Here is an 18,092-nt window from a genome sequence, read left to right on the forward strand (position 1 = left end):
TGGGTCAGAGAGGAGGGGCAGGACAAAAAACAGATTAATTTCTCCCTTTCTTAGCCAGTGCCAAGCAGCTCAAGCTCGGGTTAATCCAGGAGTATTGGCAGGCAAGTTGAAGATGAGCCAGTGGTGTGTCCATTGAAGGTGCAGCTGTTGGGCAGAGGGAGATGGTCCTGCCCCTCTGCTCAGCCCCACTGAGACACCTCTGGAGCAGTCTGCTTCTGGACTCCCCAGTGTGAGACAGACATGGAGAGAGTCCACCCAGGGAGCACCAGGGTAGTTCAGGCCTTGGAGCATCCATCAAACAAGCAGAGGCAAGAGCTGGGACTGCCCAACCTGTGGAAGAGAAGACTCAGGGGATCTTCCAAATGCATATAAACACCTGATGTGGGGGCAGTGTGGAAAATGGGTCCAGACTTCACTCAGGAGCATCCAGTGACAAAACAAGAGAGCAAAGGGGCACAAGCTGAAATACAAAATTCCATTTAAACATGAGGAAAATCTTTTTTACTGTGAGGGTGATTGAACCAGGAGTAGGTTGCATAGAGACATTGTGGATCTTCATCCTTGAGATGGTCAAAACCTGAACTGGCCACAGCCCCAGGCAACCTGCTCTAGCTGACCCTGCTTTTAGTAGGGGATGTAGAACTACATGATCTTCAGACCTTCCTCTTCCCAAGCTCAGCTATTCTATGGATTTTGAAAACTTTCCATTCACTGTGGCAGTCGTAAATTTGGCTTAGGCAAGTAATTCATGCCTAGACCTGTTGTCTTTGTTCAGAAGTTCCAGTAAGTTTCTTTCTGTGTTTCCTTTAGGTGCTGGCTCCATGCCCTTGTTCTTTTCTCTGAAGCACTCTTGCATGCATGCAGAATTTTCCATTATTGATTTAATGGATGCTTAAAAGATACTCTGCTGTTTATTTCCTAAAAGTCCCTTCCTTTATGGTCAGTCTTGGCTTCCAAATCCATACGCTTTTATAGCCTTTTGTTGTGTTTATATTATCCTCTTCCCTCTTTGACCTCTCATTCACAGAGCTGGAGTGGAAATCCCAAACTTCAGGACACACAAAGTGCTATTTTCCAAACCTGTAGTCCATAGATGTTACTTGGAAGAGATTCTGGCTTTCAAATGTGAAGGACTGCTTTACCCTGGAGTCTGAATTTGTTGCCTGGTTTGACTGTCAGCCTCTTGTGTAGGTCAGACTCCTCTTGACTCATGAGCCATTGCATCAGGAGCTGGAGTCATTGCACCAGAATAAACAACTGTGTAGCTACAGGTTGTACTGGTTGGGTGCACTGAAGGCCTCAACAGCTTCTTGATGACTTGCAGGTGTTGTTGCCACTACAGATGCTCCCTAAACTCCTTTGTAGCTGAACTTTCACTATTCAAACCGTGCCTGCTTGGAAATAGGTGTTAATGATGTGTTGATATGTTTTGAACCACATCCTGTTAGTGGACAGCAAGTGATAGGATGGGGCTGGGTGTGCTGGAGGCTTGCTATGTGTTCTGTAGCTGGGAATTGTAGTCATTACAGCTTTCAAAGGTGGTGGGGGTCTGTGTTTTGTTGTTTATATAGTGCACTTAAAAAGTTGCATGATCACTGTAATTATTGAAGTATGCTGTCTCTGAATGTGGGCACAGCCTTGAACTGCATCAGTGCATCAAGCCCCAGAGTAACCTCTTCAGCCTGGCTACATTCAATCTGTGGCTGCCAAAAAATGCAGGTGGAGGGAACTTGCTGGTCCTGGCAAAAGCTGGCTAAGAGAACTTAGGTGTAGAACCAGGGGAGGATAAACTGTTCAGTAATGTGGAAAACTATGGAAAAAAGAGCCTCAGTGGAGATTGTAGCTTGTGACAATGTAAAGTGTTTGTACAGGTGACCTGAGGTTGAGATTTTTAGTGTATCCTGCTCAGGGCTTTTTCCATTAAATTGCAGGGTTGTCTCATTGGAATGATGTCAAAACAGCTGCACTCTTTGCACAAAGCTTGCTCTGGTTTGTGTTAGCACCATCTCTAGAAACACTTCAGGGTTGCCCGTGTCGTTACATAAGAAGTGACAAGGAGAACTTAAACAAGTGACAGCTCTCTGCCTTCCTTAAGTAGAAAGTCACATAGAGGAGACTGGAACTTTGAAAGTCAGTCAAACATGAGCCATTTTAATATTAACACTTTTAAGAACATGAACCCCAGCTTGTAGAAGGCTGCTCAAAGATTCTGAAGAACTGCTGAAGAGTTACACAAGCCCAGCTTCTCTTTATGGACATTGGGGCTCTTTTCTGTGGATGCTGGGAACATTATGTGCCCCTGTGGTTACAGAAGCAACCTAAGAGGTCAGTTTTGTGAGCACCTGTTACAAGTTATTGTCTGTTCTTCCTACTTGGCATTATTGCAGCAAAACAGAAATATTTGCAGGCGTTCTGTTTGGGCTTGTCTCAAAATCATTCAGTTGGCCAGGCTATGAAAGAAGTTCGGGTATAGATTATGGTTATGATTATGGTTCAGGTATAGATTATGCCCCATCTAGGTTGTTTGCAGCTGCTGGGGGTGCAAAGGCACAAGCTGACTGCAGGGAAGAGTAAAAGGTAACACTGGCCTGCCTTTCCAGGCTGTCAGAGTGGCTTTTACTGCTCCAGTGTTTCCCAACCCTGTTACTGCCCAGTGTGTGTAACAAGTGACACTGGTGCACGCAGGGGAGTGGGGCAGAGGCAGGAGGGAGAGTGTCCTCACACCCTTTTGCAACAACTGCACGTTTCAAGTTCCTCAGCTGTGCTGAGAGGAAGTGGTAATTCAGTCTTGCTGCCATTTCAGGAAGATTAAAGCTCCAGTAAACTTTCCCTGAGAGAGTCACCTGGAAACCACAGAGGTAAAATTTAATATTTGCCCACTGTCTATCAAAGGAGATACCACCAGGGGAAACTTAGAACAAAGTGGGTGCAACCTGAGTTGAGGAGAGAGGCCAGACCAGTGCAGTCCCCAGTGCACAGGAGTTACCCTGGCCAGCACGGAGTTAGGAGTGTTGACTGACATTTTTAGGAGTGAAGACTGACATTTTGAAGGAGGGGGCGTGGTGCCATGCAACTGGTGTGTGTAGGTGCAACAAAACAAAGCCTAAAAACAGTTCACAAAATAAGCTGTCACTCGTTCTTTGGGTGATGAGGTAGTTGTGCTCATCAATTTTTTCCACTGTCCCCAGGAGCTGTCACCATGCCCAGAGTTTAGGGGATTCCGTACCTGGTTATCAAAGGATAGATCTTGTGTGGGAGGGGAAAGCCTGCCTGCACCCCACATTGGTTCCTGGTCTCAGCCACAGACTTTATTCTCTAGAACTGCCTGGTCTAGTCCATATCTTTGCCTTGGGGTTTCTTTAAAACAAATTACACCTTATTCCCTTTTCTAGACCCATCCTCTCCTTTCCTGGCTTGCACATGGCAGAAACCTCCTGGGCCATCAGAGATTCCTCCTCCTTGGGCCAAGCTGATCACCAGGCCCCACCTGTGCCCTGTTTATTTTGGAGTGTCTCTCTTGCAAGAGGACTGGCCCTGAGAAAGTGCCGCAGGGGAAAGTGGTGATGTTACTGCTGGAGCTGAAATGTCTTTCATTGACACCTCATCACTTTAATAAAAGAGGTACTTGGAGAAGCAAGAAGGGCAATTGCATGGTGCTTTTGGGACCAAGCTTGGTGATGAGAGGCACTCAGCTGGGCTGGCCAGTGTCACAGGCTCTGGGTGACATTGAACTGATGGTGAATCCCCAAGAACCATTTTTGTGTTTGACTGGGATTGGAACAGGGCAAAAGTGGGCTCTGATAATGGGAAAGTGGACTGCTCAGAAAGGAGAGACTGGAGGATAGAGACACCCCTTACAACAGCAGGCAGGATCAAAGGAAGGGCCCTTTTCCTCCAGAGGTGTCTGCTTCCCATCTGCCTGCTGTCCCTGGGAGTGACACAAGCTCTGTCCTTCACCTGGGAGGTAAGGACAGGCCTTGCAGAAGGTGGAGCAGGTGCTCAGTGCTGTCAGAAGAGGAGCTGAGAATCACTAAATTAGATCTGCATCACTGAGGGCAAGCTCAGGTGGTGGGAAAGAGGAGCAGGATGTTCTGTTGGACTGTGCTCAGCTCTGTGTGTGTGGGTAGCTCCACATTCCACCAGCCTCACTTTCTCTTGATAGGTGATGATTTTCCCTGGAGTGTCTGTGGACCTTTACAAGCGTCCCTGGAGGTCTGAATTTCTCTGAGATGTGGTAGTGATAGAACGAGGGCTGATTCTTCTGTGTGTGTCTGAGCTCTTTTTTTGCTCATTTTCCCTGTTGTATGAGCTGGGCTCAACTGGTCCAAGATCTGAGCATCTCTCACCTCACCTGTGAGTCCTACAAGAGATGGAGCCCCTGCCCTATTGGAGCATGGTCTGAGACCTCCTTCCTGCTTTGCACTGGGCAGGAAACAAACAGGGTTTTGTGAGTGGGACCAGCCCCAGCAGGGCTGCTCCCAGAGCTGGTCTGTGTGCCTGTGGCTCCCTCCTCCTGGGGCCCAGCTGGTGAGTGCAGGTGGCTGGCTGGTTGAAATTGCAGCTGGCACAGCCCAGGGAGAGCTGTGGGGGCACAGCTGGAGGGAGATGACAGCTCATCACCTTGCCCTTGGTGCCATCAAGGCCCTGTTCCCATAGTGTAGGATCTTGTCTCAGCAGAGAAGGTAACTGGGTATCACCCAAGTCCAGACTGCTGTGGAACTGAGAAACTCACTGTTCCTTTCTGATGGGCCCTTTTGGGCTGTGCAGGGGAATTTTGGGACGTGGCTGAAGGAAGCCTGGCCTGCAGCAGGAACCAGCTAAGCAAGGCATGGGGTGTTCCAGTGCTGGCCAAAGAGCTGGTGGGGCACACACCAGGCTGCCTGTTGCCCCTCCTGTATAAAGGACCTGTGACATTTGTGTGTAACCAAGGTATCTGCCTAGAATAGGAATAAAAAAAAGAAGAATTAAAATCCTTTTTATATGAAGATTGAGTGAGTGCAAAATGGGGGAGGAGGGTCCCACTGCTCATTCTTCCCTCCCACTCCTTCAGAACTGAGAGGGTGAAAGCCTCAGGCAAGGTGAGTTCCTGTGACCCTGAGGAGGTGGGGTCAGCACGAGCAGCCAGGTGCCCTGCTCAGCCCAGCCATCAGCCAGGTCTCCAGAAGATGTGCTGGAGGGTTGGTCTGGGGAAGGGTGGTGAGGCAATGAGTGTGGTGAGGTACACACTTCTAGTAGACACCAAAAACACCCATTTAAAATCAGCTGTCTCTTAACCCCCCATCTGATTGAGTGCTCTCCATACCAGAGCCCCATGTGCCATGGAAAGATCTCGAGCTCCTGAGGGAGGCTCTTGGCCCCATACACCCTTCACATGTTGTGGAGTGTTCCTGCACCAGCAGCTTCTTACCAGCAAGTGTAAAAGGAGGGGTAAAAACTGGACTAATGAGAAAGGGGAATAACTCACTGAGCAGCAGTGGGAGTGGAGACACAAGTGCTGTGCCACCATGCCACTTGGGATGGTTGGTGCCTCCAGCAGCTCCTGTGTAAGCAGTTCCTGCAGCACCCTGTAAATCCCCAGCTGACCTTGCTGGAGCCCTGAGCCCCAGGACAGCCCCTGGAGCATTCCCTGAATTCCCCAGACATTGCTCCAGTGAGGGTGCTGGGCTGTGTTCTGCCCACAGAGAAGAATCCAAGGCATCAGGTAAGAAGGCAGGAGTGCTTAGCCTTGTAATCCCATTGCTCTGCTGAGGTCCTGCTGGGCTGACCTAGTGCTTCATAAGCCTTTCACACACTTTAGGTCTTTAGCTGAAGCACCCTCTGTGTCCCAGCTGATAGCTACTGGGACATAGTACTATGAAATATTACTACAGCATACTTTGAATTCACATAGATTTTGTAGAAAAAGCATTTGAGACTTCCCTTTTTTAGAATGAGAAGCACTGCTGTTCTGAGTATAATGGTGTGGCATCTTGTTTGGAATTTCCCTTTATTTCTATATATACACATGCAGCAAAGCCACAGGAAATGGAAGTTTTAAAAAAAAAGCATAGAGCATAGGTATCTGCTTCTTGAACAAATTTTATTCTTGTAGTTGGTTTTACTATTAGTGAGCACTTATCTTGAGGCATCATTTAAGGTTTATTTTAAAAGATGTGATATCCTAAATCATTGAAGCCTGAAGCAGACATGGACTTAGAAGTTGCATGTTGTTTGAGAAACCTTTTAGGCTCTGTACTGCCCATGCTACAAGAAAGAGCATTATTGTTGATCTTTTCTCCCTTGGGGCTTTTGGGGTAGGGACCAACTTCTGAGGCTTCTTGCATTTGTATTTTCTAAGATGCTGTGAGTCAGTGTTGCCTACAGCTGCTGTCGTGATTGTGTGCTGAGGGCCCACTTCTGCATGGCAACCAGCATGGTTATTAGTAAACAGCCTTTACTGCAAAATCCCGAGCAAAGTGCATTGTAACTGGGTCCAGGAGAAATGAGAACAAGCGTGCCAGCAATTGGAGGTTATACAGTCTGAAAATGTCATTGCTGGTGAGGTGAGACAGTTTCTCAGGAGCTGAGTTGCCCTGGGTCTGGGCTCAGGTTGGTTTGGAGGGCAAAAGTGAGGAATGGTCATTTGGTGAAGGAGAAATTTTAGGAGAAGGGACTAATCATTAAGGTAATGGACAAAGCCATCTTGGCAGCCTTTAATATGTTAAGACACATTCCTACAAGTCCCAGAAGAGGCAGTATCCTGCCTGCTCTCAGCCTCTGTGGAACTGCAGTGTCTGTGTCTGCCTTCTGCCTGGTATTGGCATGCCACTGCAGTACAGGCCGGGCTCGCCTGAATGAGACAGCTACAGGAGCCTAAAGAGGCATTAACTTTGTCTGAAAACAGGGCTCATTTCTCTTGGGTGCCTTTGTTACCAATACAGCACATGAGGGACTGAGCCCCATCCATACAGTCAGACAGTTTTTATATATGATTTCAAGAGCCTCTTGTGTGAGGATGTCTTTCTGCAGTTTTACAGATTGTGTTTCCGTGAACGAGTGTAGTACAAATGGATAATGAAAGTTCACAAAGTTTATGCTACTGAAGCTCCTTTCACTGCATGCAGTTACTTTCTTACTCATTATGCCTTTATTGCTTTCTTTTAGGAAAAGAGCTGGGCTGCTGTTGGTATTCAAACAAGCAAGACACTCTGTTTGGACAACCATCCAACAAGAAGAGAGCACCAGTGTTAGGCCAGAAGGAGCTTTTCTAATTTAAAGGGTTCAATAAATGCTGTAAACTCCCAGCCGCTTTCACTTCAGTGTTGGGATGGTGGAGCTGACAGGTTTTATGCATTCTGGTCTACAAGTTGAGAAATGTGACTGGTGAAGGTAGGGCTGGTGGCATTTGCTGGGGATGCCTTGGTGTGTATGCTTTGCCTGGTGAGGAGGGGGCAGGCAAAGACTTGGTAGTGTTTTATCAAGAGACCTACCAGTGAATCTGGTGTAAAAGTCAAAGCACTGCATAACAGACAACTTTTCTTAGGAGCAATAGTTTGTGGCCCATCATCTGAAACAAACATTTGCATGTAAGACAGTGGTAGTTCTTCATAGTGTAACATTTCTTGGGTAAGCCAGAAGAAGAAACAGTCATGCTTTTTACCAGCTGGGGGGAAAAAAAAACCCAAAAAACCTCAGTAGAGGTAAACTCAACCAGTTCTGAAGAAAGGCATTTTTGTACAGAAAAGCAGCAGACCTGTCCTAGATTTATGCCACAGGTAGTCAAATACCAGTCCTCATTTATTGCTCCTGTTGTTTTATGTGGTAGCTGTAATCTGTGCTTGTTCTGTAACTTTCCCTGTTTTTGTTTGTTGGTCCAGTGCTGTCCTTGCTGGAGGTACATCTATGTTTCCCAGCACTGAGGTGCTCCCCTTTCCCAGGATTAGTGTGAAACTAACTCCGCTTTGACTAGGGACTAATTCACAGAATTTAAATCCACAAGAATAGGCGCTATTAATTTTTGTGTACTGCACATTCTCCTATCTAATTCCTGCATCTATTTCCTATTAGAAATTACTATTTCTTATTGTCTATCCAACTATACCCACAGGGATTAACATAAATGGAAACCTATAGCATTCAGCTTCTGATGTATATTAAAGCAGTCATCATCTTGATGCAATTCAAAAAGGTATTGCCAAGTCCTAATTTACTTTACTGTTCTGTTTGTTTTCTTAGGTGTCTTCTAGTGTGAATCAGTACAAAACTTAAGTCCCTGTTTTGCTGTATCAATCACTGGCATTATCATGCTGATAAACACTGAAGCTGTAAACCAGGCTTGTCTAATGAGAACAGTCAAAAAAGTAAGATTAGTTTATGCCACAGGAAGTTTAATCATGTTTCTCAGCTTATATTCTCTGGGCTGCATCTGATCTCTAAGACCTTAAAAGGCAATGTAAAAAATGGTCACTAAAAAAAAACCCCAAAACTTTCTGCATGTCTGTGCATGTTGTGTTGGGAAGAACAAGCTGGTAGTGAATGACAGGATTGCAGTCAGTTGTAGATAAGATTAATAGTAACCATTGCTGCATGCAAGGGCCCAGGCATCGCTTTTGGTAATATCCAACCTAAGAGTGGCATAAACCATCATCTTCCTCTGGGCCTGCAACAGAATCCCAAAAAGGAAAGATCCAGAAAAAAAATCCACATTCCTTTTGAAGTGTGGAACGAAGCAAAGCAGAAGACAAAAGTTGTTAAAAAAGTGTTCTTAGAGAAAACAAAGTAAGTTTTTTTTTAATTATGAAGTGCCATGGTTGCACTAGGCCTTTACTCTCTGTCCCATCCTCAACTCTTGCTCTGACACAGTGAGAAAACAATTTCAGCTTCACCTGGAGCTAAGGCTGCAAAAACCTGTGGCACTCTTACATTTGTACACTTTAATTGCTCATACTCCTTCTCAAAACAGTCCCCTGCTATTTGTTGCAGCTCTCTTGAGTGCAGACAGGTTAAGAATAAATTTAATTTAGCATTGACATAGTCACATGCAAGGTAGGGGGTTAAATGTGTTCCTGTGCCTCTGAAATGTCAATCTTCTGTTCAGAGATGAGGAGTGATTTTTTTTCAACATATTTGAAAATAGTCTGAGAAGCTGGTTATCACTAAAGTAATGAAATAACTCATATCTGAAACCATGACATTTAATTAGCCCTTAGTATAGTCACTATTCCACATTTAAATACTTATACCAAAAGAGATTTCTTGGACCCCTTTTGTAGTAAAGCAAATGCACAATCACTTTTATTATAAAAATAATCCTTAGGTCAAATAGGAATACAAACAATAATTCCACAAATACACATTTACAAATCTGTAAGATAAACACTTATGGCACAGACAATATAAATATCCCTGTACCTTGTTTCTGTGCAAAAAAGGCAGGCTAGTTTTAGTCAAAAAACAGCCCTTTTACATTTTCTGTACTTCTTCTGATTTCAGTTAAACAGAAGGATTTTCAGATGAGATGTCTGAAAGTTCAGCTTCAAGAGTCAAGGAAATACTTTCACTTTTAATCCAGTTAAAGCCCAATAAGATTTTTCCTATCTTCTGCCAAAATATTCCTTCCTGTTCTTCAGCCTACATTTTTTGGAAGAGGAGGAAAATTTCAAGTTCAGTAATTTTTTTTTCACAAGCAATCACACTCTGGTAGAGAATTGGACCCACATAAAGTCAAGCTGCACTCTGAAGCTAAACTACCACCGTAGGTTTCAGTTTAGTTTGTAGTAGAATCTCCATTACACATGCTTTCCTTGTAGCTGTCAAAAATAGTTCTTCAGAAAAACACTTTTCTTTCTCTTGAAGCCTTTCACACAGTCCAAGAGAAGGCAAAATCAAGTAAGAGGTAGATATTGTTCATCCTCCTAATTCCCCAGAGCTCTCCATTTGAATTACTCTGTTTTAGGACTGTAGGAGATACATGTATAGAGCAAGTTTTATGTCTATCAAGTAGTGATTGACTTACACCCCTCACATCCTGTGGTCACTGACAACATTCAGCAACGTGCTTGAGGAATTCATCACCGAGTTCATCACTGAAAAACCTCATGCAATGAGGGCATCTGAGTTCACCCTGTGCCCTGCCTTCAGATCCCAAGTTTCCATTGTCCCCAGGAGGAGAAGCTTGTTCAGACTGTGAGTTTGTTCTTCTCGTGCCTGTCTGGCCTGGGCTGTTGCCCCGTAGGTGTTCGACATTCGTCTGAACGTACAAATGATTTTGGTTACCAGCATGAACTCTGAAATGGCTGCTTGTGTCTCTCGAGTCCTAGAAAGAAAAAAAAGAGCTCTTGAAAAAGATGCAATAAAAATACATTTTTTAATGGGTGATATTTTATCACCTTGATCTGAAACGCCACTCAAATGTTTATCTGAGGACTTGTAAATAAATTATTAATCAGTTTTTGCAGTGTTATTAATATTGTTGTAAAGAAGGTTTGTAGAGAACACAGAATAGAGCCAGTGTGCTAATTTAAAGATGCCAAGAGTCATGGCTGTCCTGTGCCTTCTAAGAATTCACCCTTCCAATGCTGATCCAAAAGCAGAAGAAAAAGGGACTGGAAAGGGGTATTACATCTGAACTGGGAAGCATCTCCACCAATGAAACAATTGACGTTTTTGATAGCTGCTGAAACTGTTTCAGAAATACTAAGATATTTTTAAAATATATTTAAAAGTATATTTTAGTCCCAAATCCTGTTGGCATGCTTGAATTAAAGAAGGAGCATGCTGCCTTCTTACCTGTCTTCTTGCTAGCTGGTGTTGAAGACATGCAATTTCTGCCTGAAGTTCTTGTATTTTACTCTGTGCTCGTTCTCTGTCTGATCTCTCAGATGTGAAATCATCTTTATAAACCAGGACCTGAAATAGAATTATTTTGTTAATATTTTATACATTAGAACAGTAGCAGGTTAGATTGAAAGCTGAGACTGATTCCTTTGTTACTTATTCCAGAATGTCAGTATTATCTTCTCTATCATGTGTATATTTCAAACGTGTTTGTATTTCTTTTACAAATCTTTCATATTCTGTATTAAGGCCAGCAGAACTGCATGGGGTTCTTTAAGTAGTGAGTTTCCTTGAAATCTGTGTTGTTAACTATCTGTGTAGCCAATTGTGCCCAGACAGGCAAATGTCCAAAAAAGAAATCCCTTTCTCCCCCTTGGACTTCAGTGGTCTGGGAAGGAACTAAGAATTCCCATCTCTAGGAAAAAGAAACGTAATGACCTGTTGCTCCAGCATTTGTATGCGCTCGTTATCTCCTTCACTAGCCTTCTTCATGTCTTCCAGTTCTCTCTTGGTTTTTATGCACTCATTCATTTTCTCTTCCAGTAGTTTGTTTAACCGGAATATCTCCTTGTGCATCAGGTCAGAATTCCTTTGTGCTGGAGCTCCTCCATGGTGCTGCTCCAGCTGTGACTTCATCTCCTTCAGCTGCAGGTGGAGGCGCTTCACGTACTCATCCCTGCTCGCGTCGTACTTCTGCCATTTTGCATTTAAGTCTTCCACCTGAAAGTTTATCCAGGAGAGGCATGAAGAACAGGGAGACACAAACTTCCAAGCTTTCATAGGCTGGCTGTAGGTGCAGGACCAAAATCCTCTAGGGGATAATGCCACATGCTGCCTCGACCCCTGAGGGGGAGTAAGGCACTGTACAGGGGAGCAGGAGATGATTGTGCAGACTCTCCATGGGCAGCCTTCCCATCTCCCAGTCCAAAGGGACAATATTAAATAATGTGGAAAGAGAGGGATCTAGTGGGCCTAGATCCATGAATACTGATCCATGGAAGGAGTATGAAAGTTTTCTTCTGCACTGTATTTTTAACAACAAAAATCCAGTGTGTTAGAAATTATATAATAAGTTGTTCTTAGCTAAGGGAACAAAAACTGTGTGCTGCGTTGAAAGGACTAAGAAAAACTGTCTTGCTTTGTAATTGCCATGTAGTTAGATTAACCAGCTCTATTCCAAATTTATTCTAATACAAAATAATTAACAAATATTAATCTATATTAATATTAAAAATGAAAGTACTCACGTGAGCTACTTTTTGTTTTAACATCCTGTTTTCCTCTTGTAAGTTGCAGATAAGAGCTTGAAGTGAAGTTTCATTGTCTAAAAGCTGTAATTTTCAGATAAAGTCAGGTGTTACTTTAACATAAAAATCTCAGATGCTGTTTAGCTGTGCTGTTAACTGGAAGTAATATTTTTTTTTTATTGTGATGTGTAATGACATACATCTAGGTTTTTATGACCTTGGTACTGCTCTTAAATAAACCTCATGACAACAGTGTTTAAGAGTTTACACAAAACTACTTGTCTGGAGTGGGAGAATATATGACAAAGGCACAGATATGCCTTCATCTTGCTTTGTTATTACTGTCAATTTTGGCCAGTACTAGGAAGAAATTACTGAGGGGAAAAAACCCTGCTTGCTAAATAATTGACTAAAATGATACCTCTCTTTTACAGTTGTGACATCTGCTTAAAAAAACCCCGGTGTACGTGAGTAATATAGAACACTTTTGTGCAAAATTCCCTAGAATCAGCTAGTAATGGCATCTGAAATTTCTCCTCTTCAACAGGGAAGTCCCCACTCTACAAGGTTAGCTTCTTATTGCATATATCAAAGTCAATCAAGTTTCCTGTCTATCAATTACACATTAAATATGATAATGCCAAATGCTTCAAGTCTCTTAAAAAGTCCTTTTTTCTTCTATCTACTCAACCTCTATTTCTTACAAGTAACTTACATTAAGTTTTCTTTGGAAACACTTCTGGGATGTTTGAGAAAGCAGACATGAGTATGTATAGGATTCATCACAACAGCACAGATGAGTGGTCATGTGGAAAACAGCATTACCACGGTGTAGCAGTAAGAGCAGAAGGCAGAATTATTCATTTTTGTGAGAACTGTCTGCAACACCCTACTCGCTGCCCTGATCTGTTACTAGAGGCAGCACTGCTAATGTTATATCCTTATGGTGTTTTAATGAATTACCTCATTTTAATGAATGTTTAATGAATGACTCTCAGCCATCAGGAGTTCTGGAACAACAGAACAATGATCTACCAAGAACTGTCTGCAGCACCCTACTCGCTGCCCTGATCTAGAGGGCTGATCTAGGCCAGTTACTAGAGGCAGCACTGCTAATGTTATTTCCTTATGGTGTTTTAATTAATTACCTCATTTTAACGAATGTTTAATGAATGACTCTCAGCCATCAGGACTTCTGGAACAACAGAACAATGATCTACCTTTACCCCATGCTGAGAACTTTAACTGAAGCCTCAGCAGTCGTTAGCAAAGTACACTCAAATCCAGGTGTTTCTTTGTGCCCTGCAGTAGCCCTTCTGACACTGTCCTATTATGAAGCTTTTTTTTAAACATTCCTCCTGAAGAGAAGCATTGCCCTGCACTCAGAGGGCAGGGGGAATCCCAGAGAAAAAAAAAAAGGTAAGACACCTTGACTCATATTCCACTAACCAACTTTCTGTAGGTCTGTACTACGTGTGCAAAGCCAAATCCTGATCCAAGAAGACCACATGTTACAGAGTTCTTAATAGAAATACTACTTTGAAATATCTCTACTTTGTTTTATGATTTTGATATTTAAATTAAGTAATCATGAGAAATCAGCTTCAAAATCACAGCACCATCTAGTGCTGCACAGAAGCAGGGGTGGTATAAGGTAGATACTGTCTCCTGTGTATTGCGGGAAGAACTGTGATCATGGAATTGCTGAGGTTGGACAAAACCTCTCAAGTTCTTCTCCTCTCCAAAAAAAGCCTCTGATGATGAGAGGCCAAAGTTGAAGTGGTAGACAACTGCTTCCATAGGCAGAATTATTTACCATTGCCATGGCAGTCTTAACACCCTACATGAAGTTATTTAAAGGGCTCTTCTCACCATTCCCCAGTTACAGCTATCATACTGTAATTAACATCTCAGAAGCTAATAAGATTTTAAAGACACACACACTAGCTGTAAGCATACCTGATTAGATCTTTCTGTAGGTATCTGGTCATCTGAATTCCCCTTCTCTTTCCTTTGCTTCTCTTCTAGACATTTTGCCAGATGTTGACACATTTCTGCTGTGGATGCTAACTTGCGTTGAAGCTGGTGAGTTTCATCAGTGAGTGAACGGCACAAAACATCACTGGTGGCCTGAGCCTTCTCCCTCTCTGCCAAAGTCTTCTGCAGTCGTAAGATTTCTCTCTCCTTTTCATAGGGAGGCTGATTTATCATCTGCTGTATCTCTCCATTTTTCTCCTCTAGCTGCTGATTCAACTTCTGCACTTCCTAAACAGAGGGGGGAGGGGAAGTTATTTAAAAGCAAAATAAAGTCAAAAGCCAAAATATATCTTAGACTGACTTCAATATTGCAGTAATTCCTTATTGCTCCTGTACTCATTGCAAACTACTTAAAAAGTAGACTAAATCAATTTCATTTCTGTATGATCACAAGACCTTGGAACTGTTGGAACAATCAATCAAGAAGTGCTCAGGCAGCCATGCAACCACTTTCTAATCAGCAGAATGGAGGAACAAGCAGCAAAAAATCAGGAAGATGTTATGACTATACAGCACCAACAAAAATAAGAAAGTAATTTAAGATTAATAACTGTGGAGACTGAAAAATACTTACAGGTTCTGTACACTAAACTACCAGATAACAGAGATTTTCCTCAACAGAAAAAAGGAACTGTTAAGTCATCAAATCCAGTGAAGTGCATTCACTGCTTGGCACTGTCACAAGGACAAAACAGAGCAACTTTCCCACCTAGGAAAGGATGGGAATGGTTAAGGTAAGGACAAACAAGCAGAAAATATAAAATATAACCCATGTGGCAGCAGTGGCTCTAGTTTGGCCACAGCTGACTCCCAGGCACATGAGGGGGTCTGACACACCCCTAGAAACATCTCTGTACCTTGTTTCTGCATCTCCTTGTCCTGTCAGGAGCTCTAAGGGACCAACCACACTGCACTAACATCTCTGCAGGTGTTTGGAGAAGGAAGAGCTTTGCTTGGTGACTGGTACAAAGCACCTGTAGTTCCATGCACCCGACAGGCAGTGGCTGTGGCTTTGTAAACAAACCAGCTGGTTTTTACACACCCCCAAGAAGCAGCAGGTGCTGGTACCAGAAACCTCTGCAGCACTGCTCCTCCAGAATCGAGGATCTCTGGATGCCAGTGCAGGCCGTGAGAAGCTACAACCCCAGCTCTACCATTCCAGTTCTCAGGAGGGCTAATAGAGCTGTAAATCACCAGGAACACTCTTTGCCAGCACACTGGCCTCTGGCTTCACAAAAATGTCTTCTTTATTTTGATTATTATTTAGTGCCAATTATTTCAGCGTTCTGATGGGGCACAGCATTTTATTCTTTCAAGAAATAAAAATCAACATCTGACATAGATAAACAGCACTTGTTCTTATTACTGACATTTCCATTCTTTAGCTTCATGCTGAATGCTAAACTTCCCCTTTAAAGATATTCAGCATCAGCCTTTCAAATATGTTCAGATACCATAGGTTTGTCATCTGTCTGTGAAGTGTCAGTGGGATCATCTCTTATAACAAATTTCCAAACATGAACTTTTTAATATGTATTTTAAGTGAATGTCATATGTGGAAAATGTTTTGTATAAGCATTAAGTCAAGAGACTACTTATGACAAAAACACTTGTTTCAGTTTTAAGTACTGCTGCTCAGTTTGGAAATTACTTCATGCAGCTTCATCTAGAAATAAATGCTTTAAAAATCTTTGAGAAATTCAGACTGAACCTGGGAAAGTCTTAATGACAGTAACCAAAACAGCACTTGTGCTGGATGGGGAGGGATGCCGTTTTCAGGTTTTTTTTCTTTCAAGAAAGGTACTGATTTCGCTAATCCATCTCTCCAGACTTCTCAGTTACTTCTTCAAATATGAACGTGCTACCTCACTGTCAATACAAAAATCCATTTTTAAGAGCGCTTCAAACAAAACACTTTGATAGAAAAATTCGTGGCATAAGCTGATTATCTTTAAGAACCAAATTGTTGCAACTAATAAATTCATGGAGTTTTTTACTGTTTTTCTTTCTCCTTATGAGAGAGGATCTACAGCGCCCTGCTAAGTTTTTGGTTTAGCATTCTATCGTTTGCCTTTTTGAAGGGAACGCAGGGGCGCCACCTTCGGACACAAACGGGCGAGTTGCTCCGGGCACCCGGGGACGGATGGAGCGGGCATCGCTCGGAGGGGCTCAAGCCCAGCTCGCTCAGCCGCCCCAGCGCCGCGGGGGCAGAAGGCGCGCAGCCTCCGCCCTGCTCCCTGCGCGCCCGCGGCTTTACCTGGCTCAGCGCCTCCACCCTCCGCGCCGACAGCCGCTCGCTGTCCCGCAGCTGGTCGCGGCTCTGCTCCAGCTGCTCCAGCAGGCTCTCCACCAGCGAGCGGGCCGGCTCCGCGCCCGCCGCCGCCTCCCCGCCCGGCGCCGGGGGCTGCCGCTGCCGGGCCAGGCTGGCCCGCAGCTCCCGGATCGTGGCCTCCTTGGCCGCCAGCTGCAGCTGGAGGTGCTTCAGCTGCTGCGCGGACTCGTAGTACAAGTTGCAGATTGCGTTGTACCGAGGCACTTTATTCTTCAAGCTCCTGTTTTCCCGGTGCAGCTTCTCCAGCGTCTCCTCCACCTGCCTGAAGCGGGTCACCAAGGGGTCTGTGCTGCCGGCCTCGCTTACCGAGCACATGGCCGGGGCAGCTCCCTTCTGTTCCTTCTCCAGGGCGAGCAGCAGCCCGGACAGGTGCATAAAACCCCGGAGCGCAGCAGAACCGAGGCAGCGGCTTCGCTCTTCCGCCTTCCCCGCCGGGGGAGGAGGCAGCCGCTGCCTTTAAGGGCTCGCAGGGCCCGCCTGTGCCGCTGCTTCTTTCTGCGAATGGGGCCGGGCCGCGCCGCGCTCCGCCCTCAGGGGAGAGCCCCGGGTGGGCTGGGCGCTCTTTCCCCCTCGGCCCGCGCGGGATGCGGCCCCGGGGGCAGCGCTGCCCGGGGAACCCCGGCAGGGGCGAGCGGGAGAAGCGGCACCGGGGGCGGGGGGAGAAACCTGGGGGCGAGGGAGCGGGAGGCGCCGGGGGCACGGGGGAAGTCCCGGCTGGGCGAGCGCAGCGCGGGCCGGGGCTGCGGGAGGGCCGTGAGGGGAGAGCGCTCCCGGCGCGCCGAGGGTCCCTCGGGGGCTGGCGGGCGGCGCCGGCTCCGCGTTGCGAAAGCCCCGCAGCGCCGCGTCCTGCCGGCGCCGCTGCGGGAATTCCCGGCTCGGAGCGGGACTTTCCCCGCTGGCGCCGACCCCCGGGCTCTCCGCTCTCCCCGGCCCGAGCCCCGCGGCAGCAGCAGCAGGAGAGACGCCCAGGAATCCTCTGATGGCGTTGTGTGTGGCGAGGGGATGGCTCCGCTGCCAGGCACAGCAGCACGTCCCCCTCACAGGCCGCGAACCTGTGCAGGTGTAGGAGCTTCCTTAGCAAAGACCTCCAACAGACCAAAATCTTCGGTGGTCTGAATCTGTGCAAGCAGCCAGCGTTTGTACTCTCAGGGTGAGTTGGTGAGAGCAAAACCAGCTGCTGGCACTGAATAAACTGCGGCCCACCGGGGCCCCTGTGGTGGAGAACTTTTTTATTGGCAGCGTAGAGGCAGAACTTGTTAATCAAGAATATCACTGTCAGGGAGTAACACTGGTGTACATATTCATACATAAACTGGACTGAGAGCAAGCATGTTTTGGATTGGTTTAGTTATGTCCACGTTACCATTCTGATGGAACCAAGTGTGAGGAAAGAGCCTTAAAGCAGTACAAAAATGAGTCCCATGTTCCATTTCGTTGTTATTTGCAATAGCATTTATTGTGTGTATGTGTGTGCATCACAACGTGTACAACGCGGAGCTCCACGTGTGCACACAGCCTTGGTGCACAAGGTTCAGCACAGCCATGGGAGATGTGTCTGGCCTAAGTGCCTAAAATACAGCAAGTGAAAATCACCTCGTGCTACTGGTGGAGGCAGCAAAAAGAGAAGACTTCAGACAATGTGATAGAGAGCAGCCTTCTGT

The 18,092-nt window shown here is 45.3% G+C and overlaps 1 protein-coding gene across 1 annotated transcript; it reads right to left on the reverse strand.

Annotated features, from left to right (window-relative positions):
• Positions 1 to 9,243: 9,243 nt before the first annotated feature.
• On the reverse strand, positions 9,244 to 16,871 carry TNIP2 (TNFAIP3 interacting protein 2). Its single transcript, XM_039723869.1, has 6 exons — positions 16,357 to 16,871; positions 14,022 to 14,327; positions 12,063 to 12,146; positions 11,254 to 11,535; positions 10,768 to 10,887; positions 9,244 to 10,294 (listed from the first exon to the last, which is right to left on the reverse strand). The coding sequence occupies exons 1-6, from the start codon at positions 16,804 to 16,806 to the stop codon at positions 10,013 to 10,015; spliced, it is 1,524 nt and encodes a 507-aa protein (XP_039579803.1). The 5' UTR covers positions 16,807 to 16,871; the 3' UTR covers positions 9,244 to 10,012.
• Between the last annotated feature and the right edge of the window lie 1,221 nt (positions 16,872 to 18,092).

Source organism: Passer montanus, unplaced genomic scaffold (genome assembly GCF_014805655.1).
Source record: "Passer montanus isolate IOZ18808 unplaced genomic scaffold, ASM1480565v1 scaffold51, whole genome shotgun sequence".
NCBI lineage: Eukaryota > Metazoa > Chordata > Aves > Passeriformes > Passeridae > Passer > Passer montanus.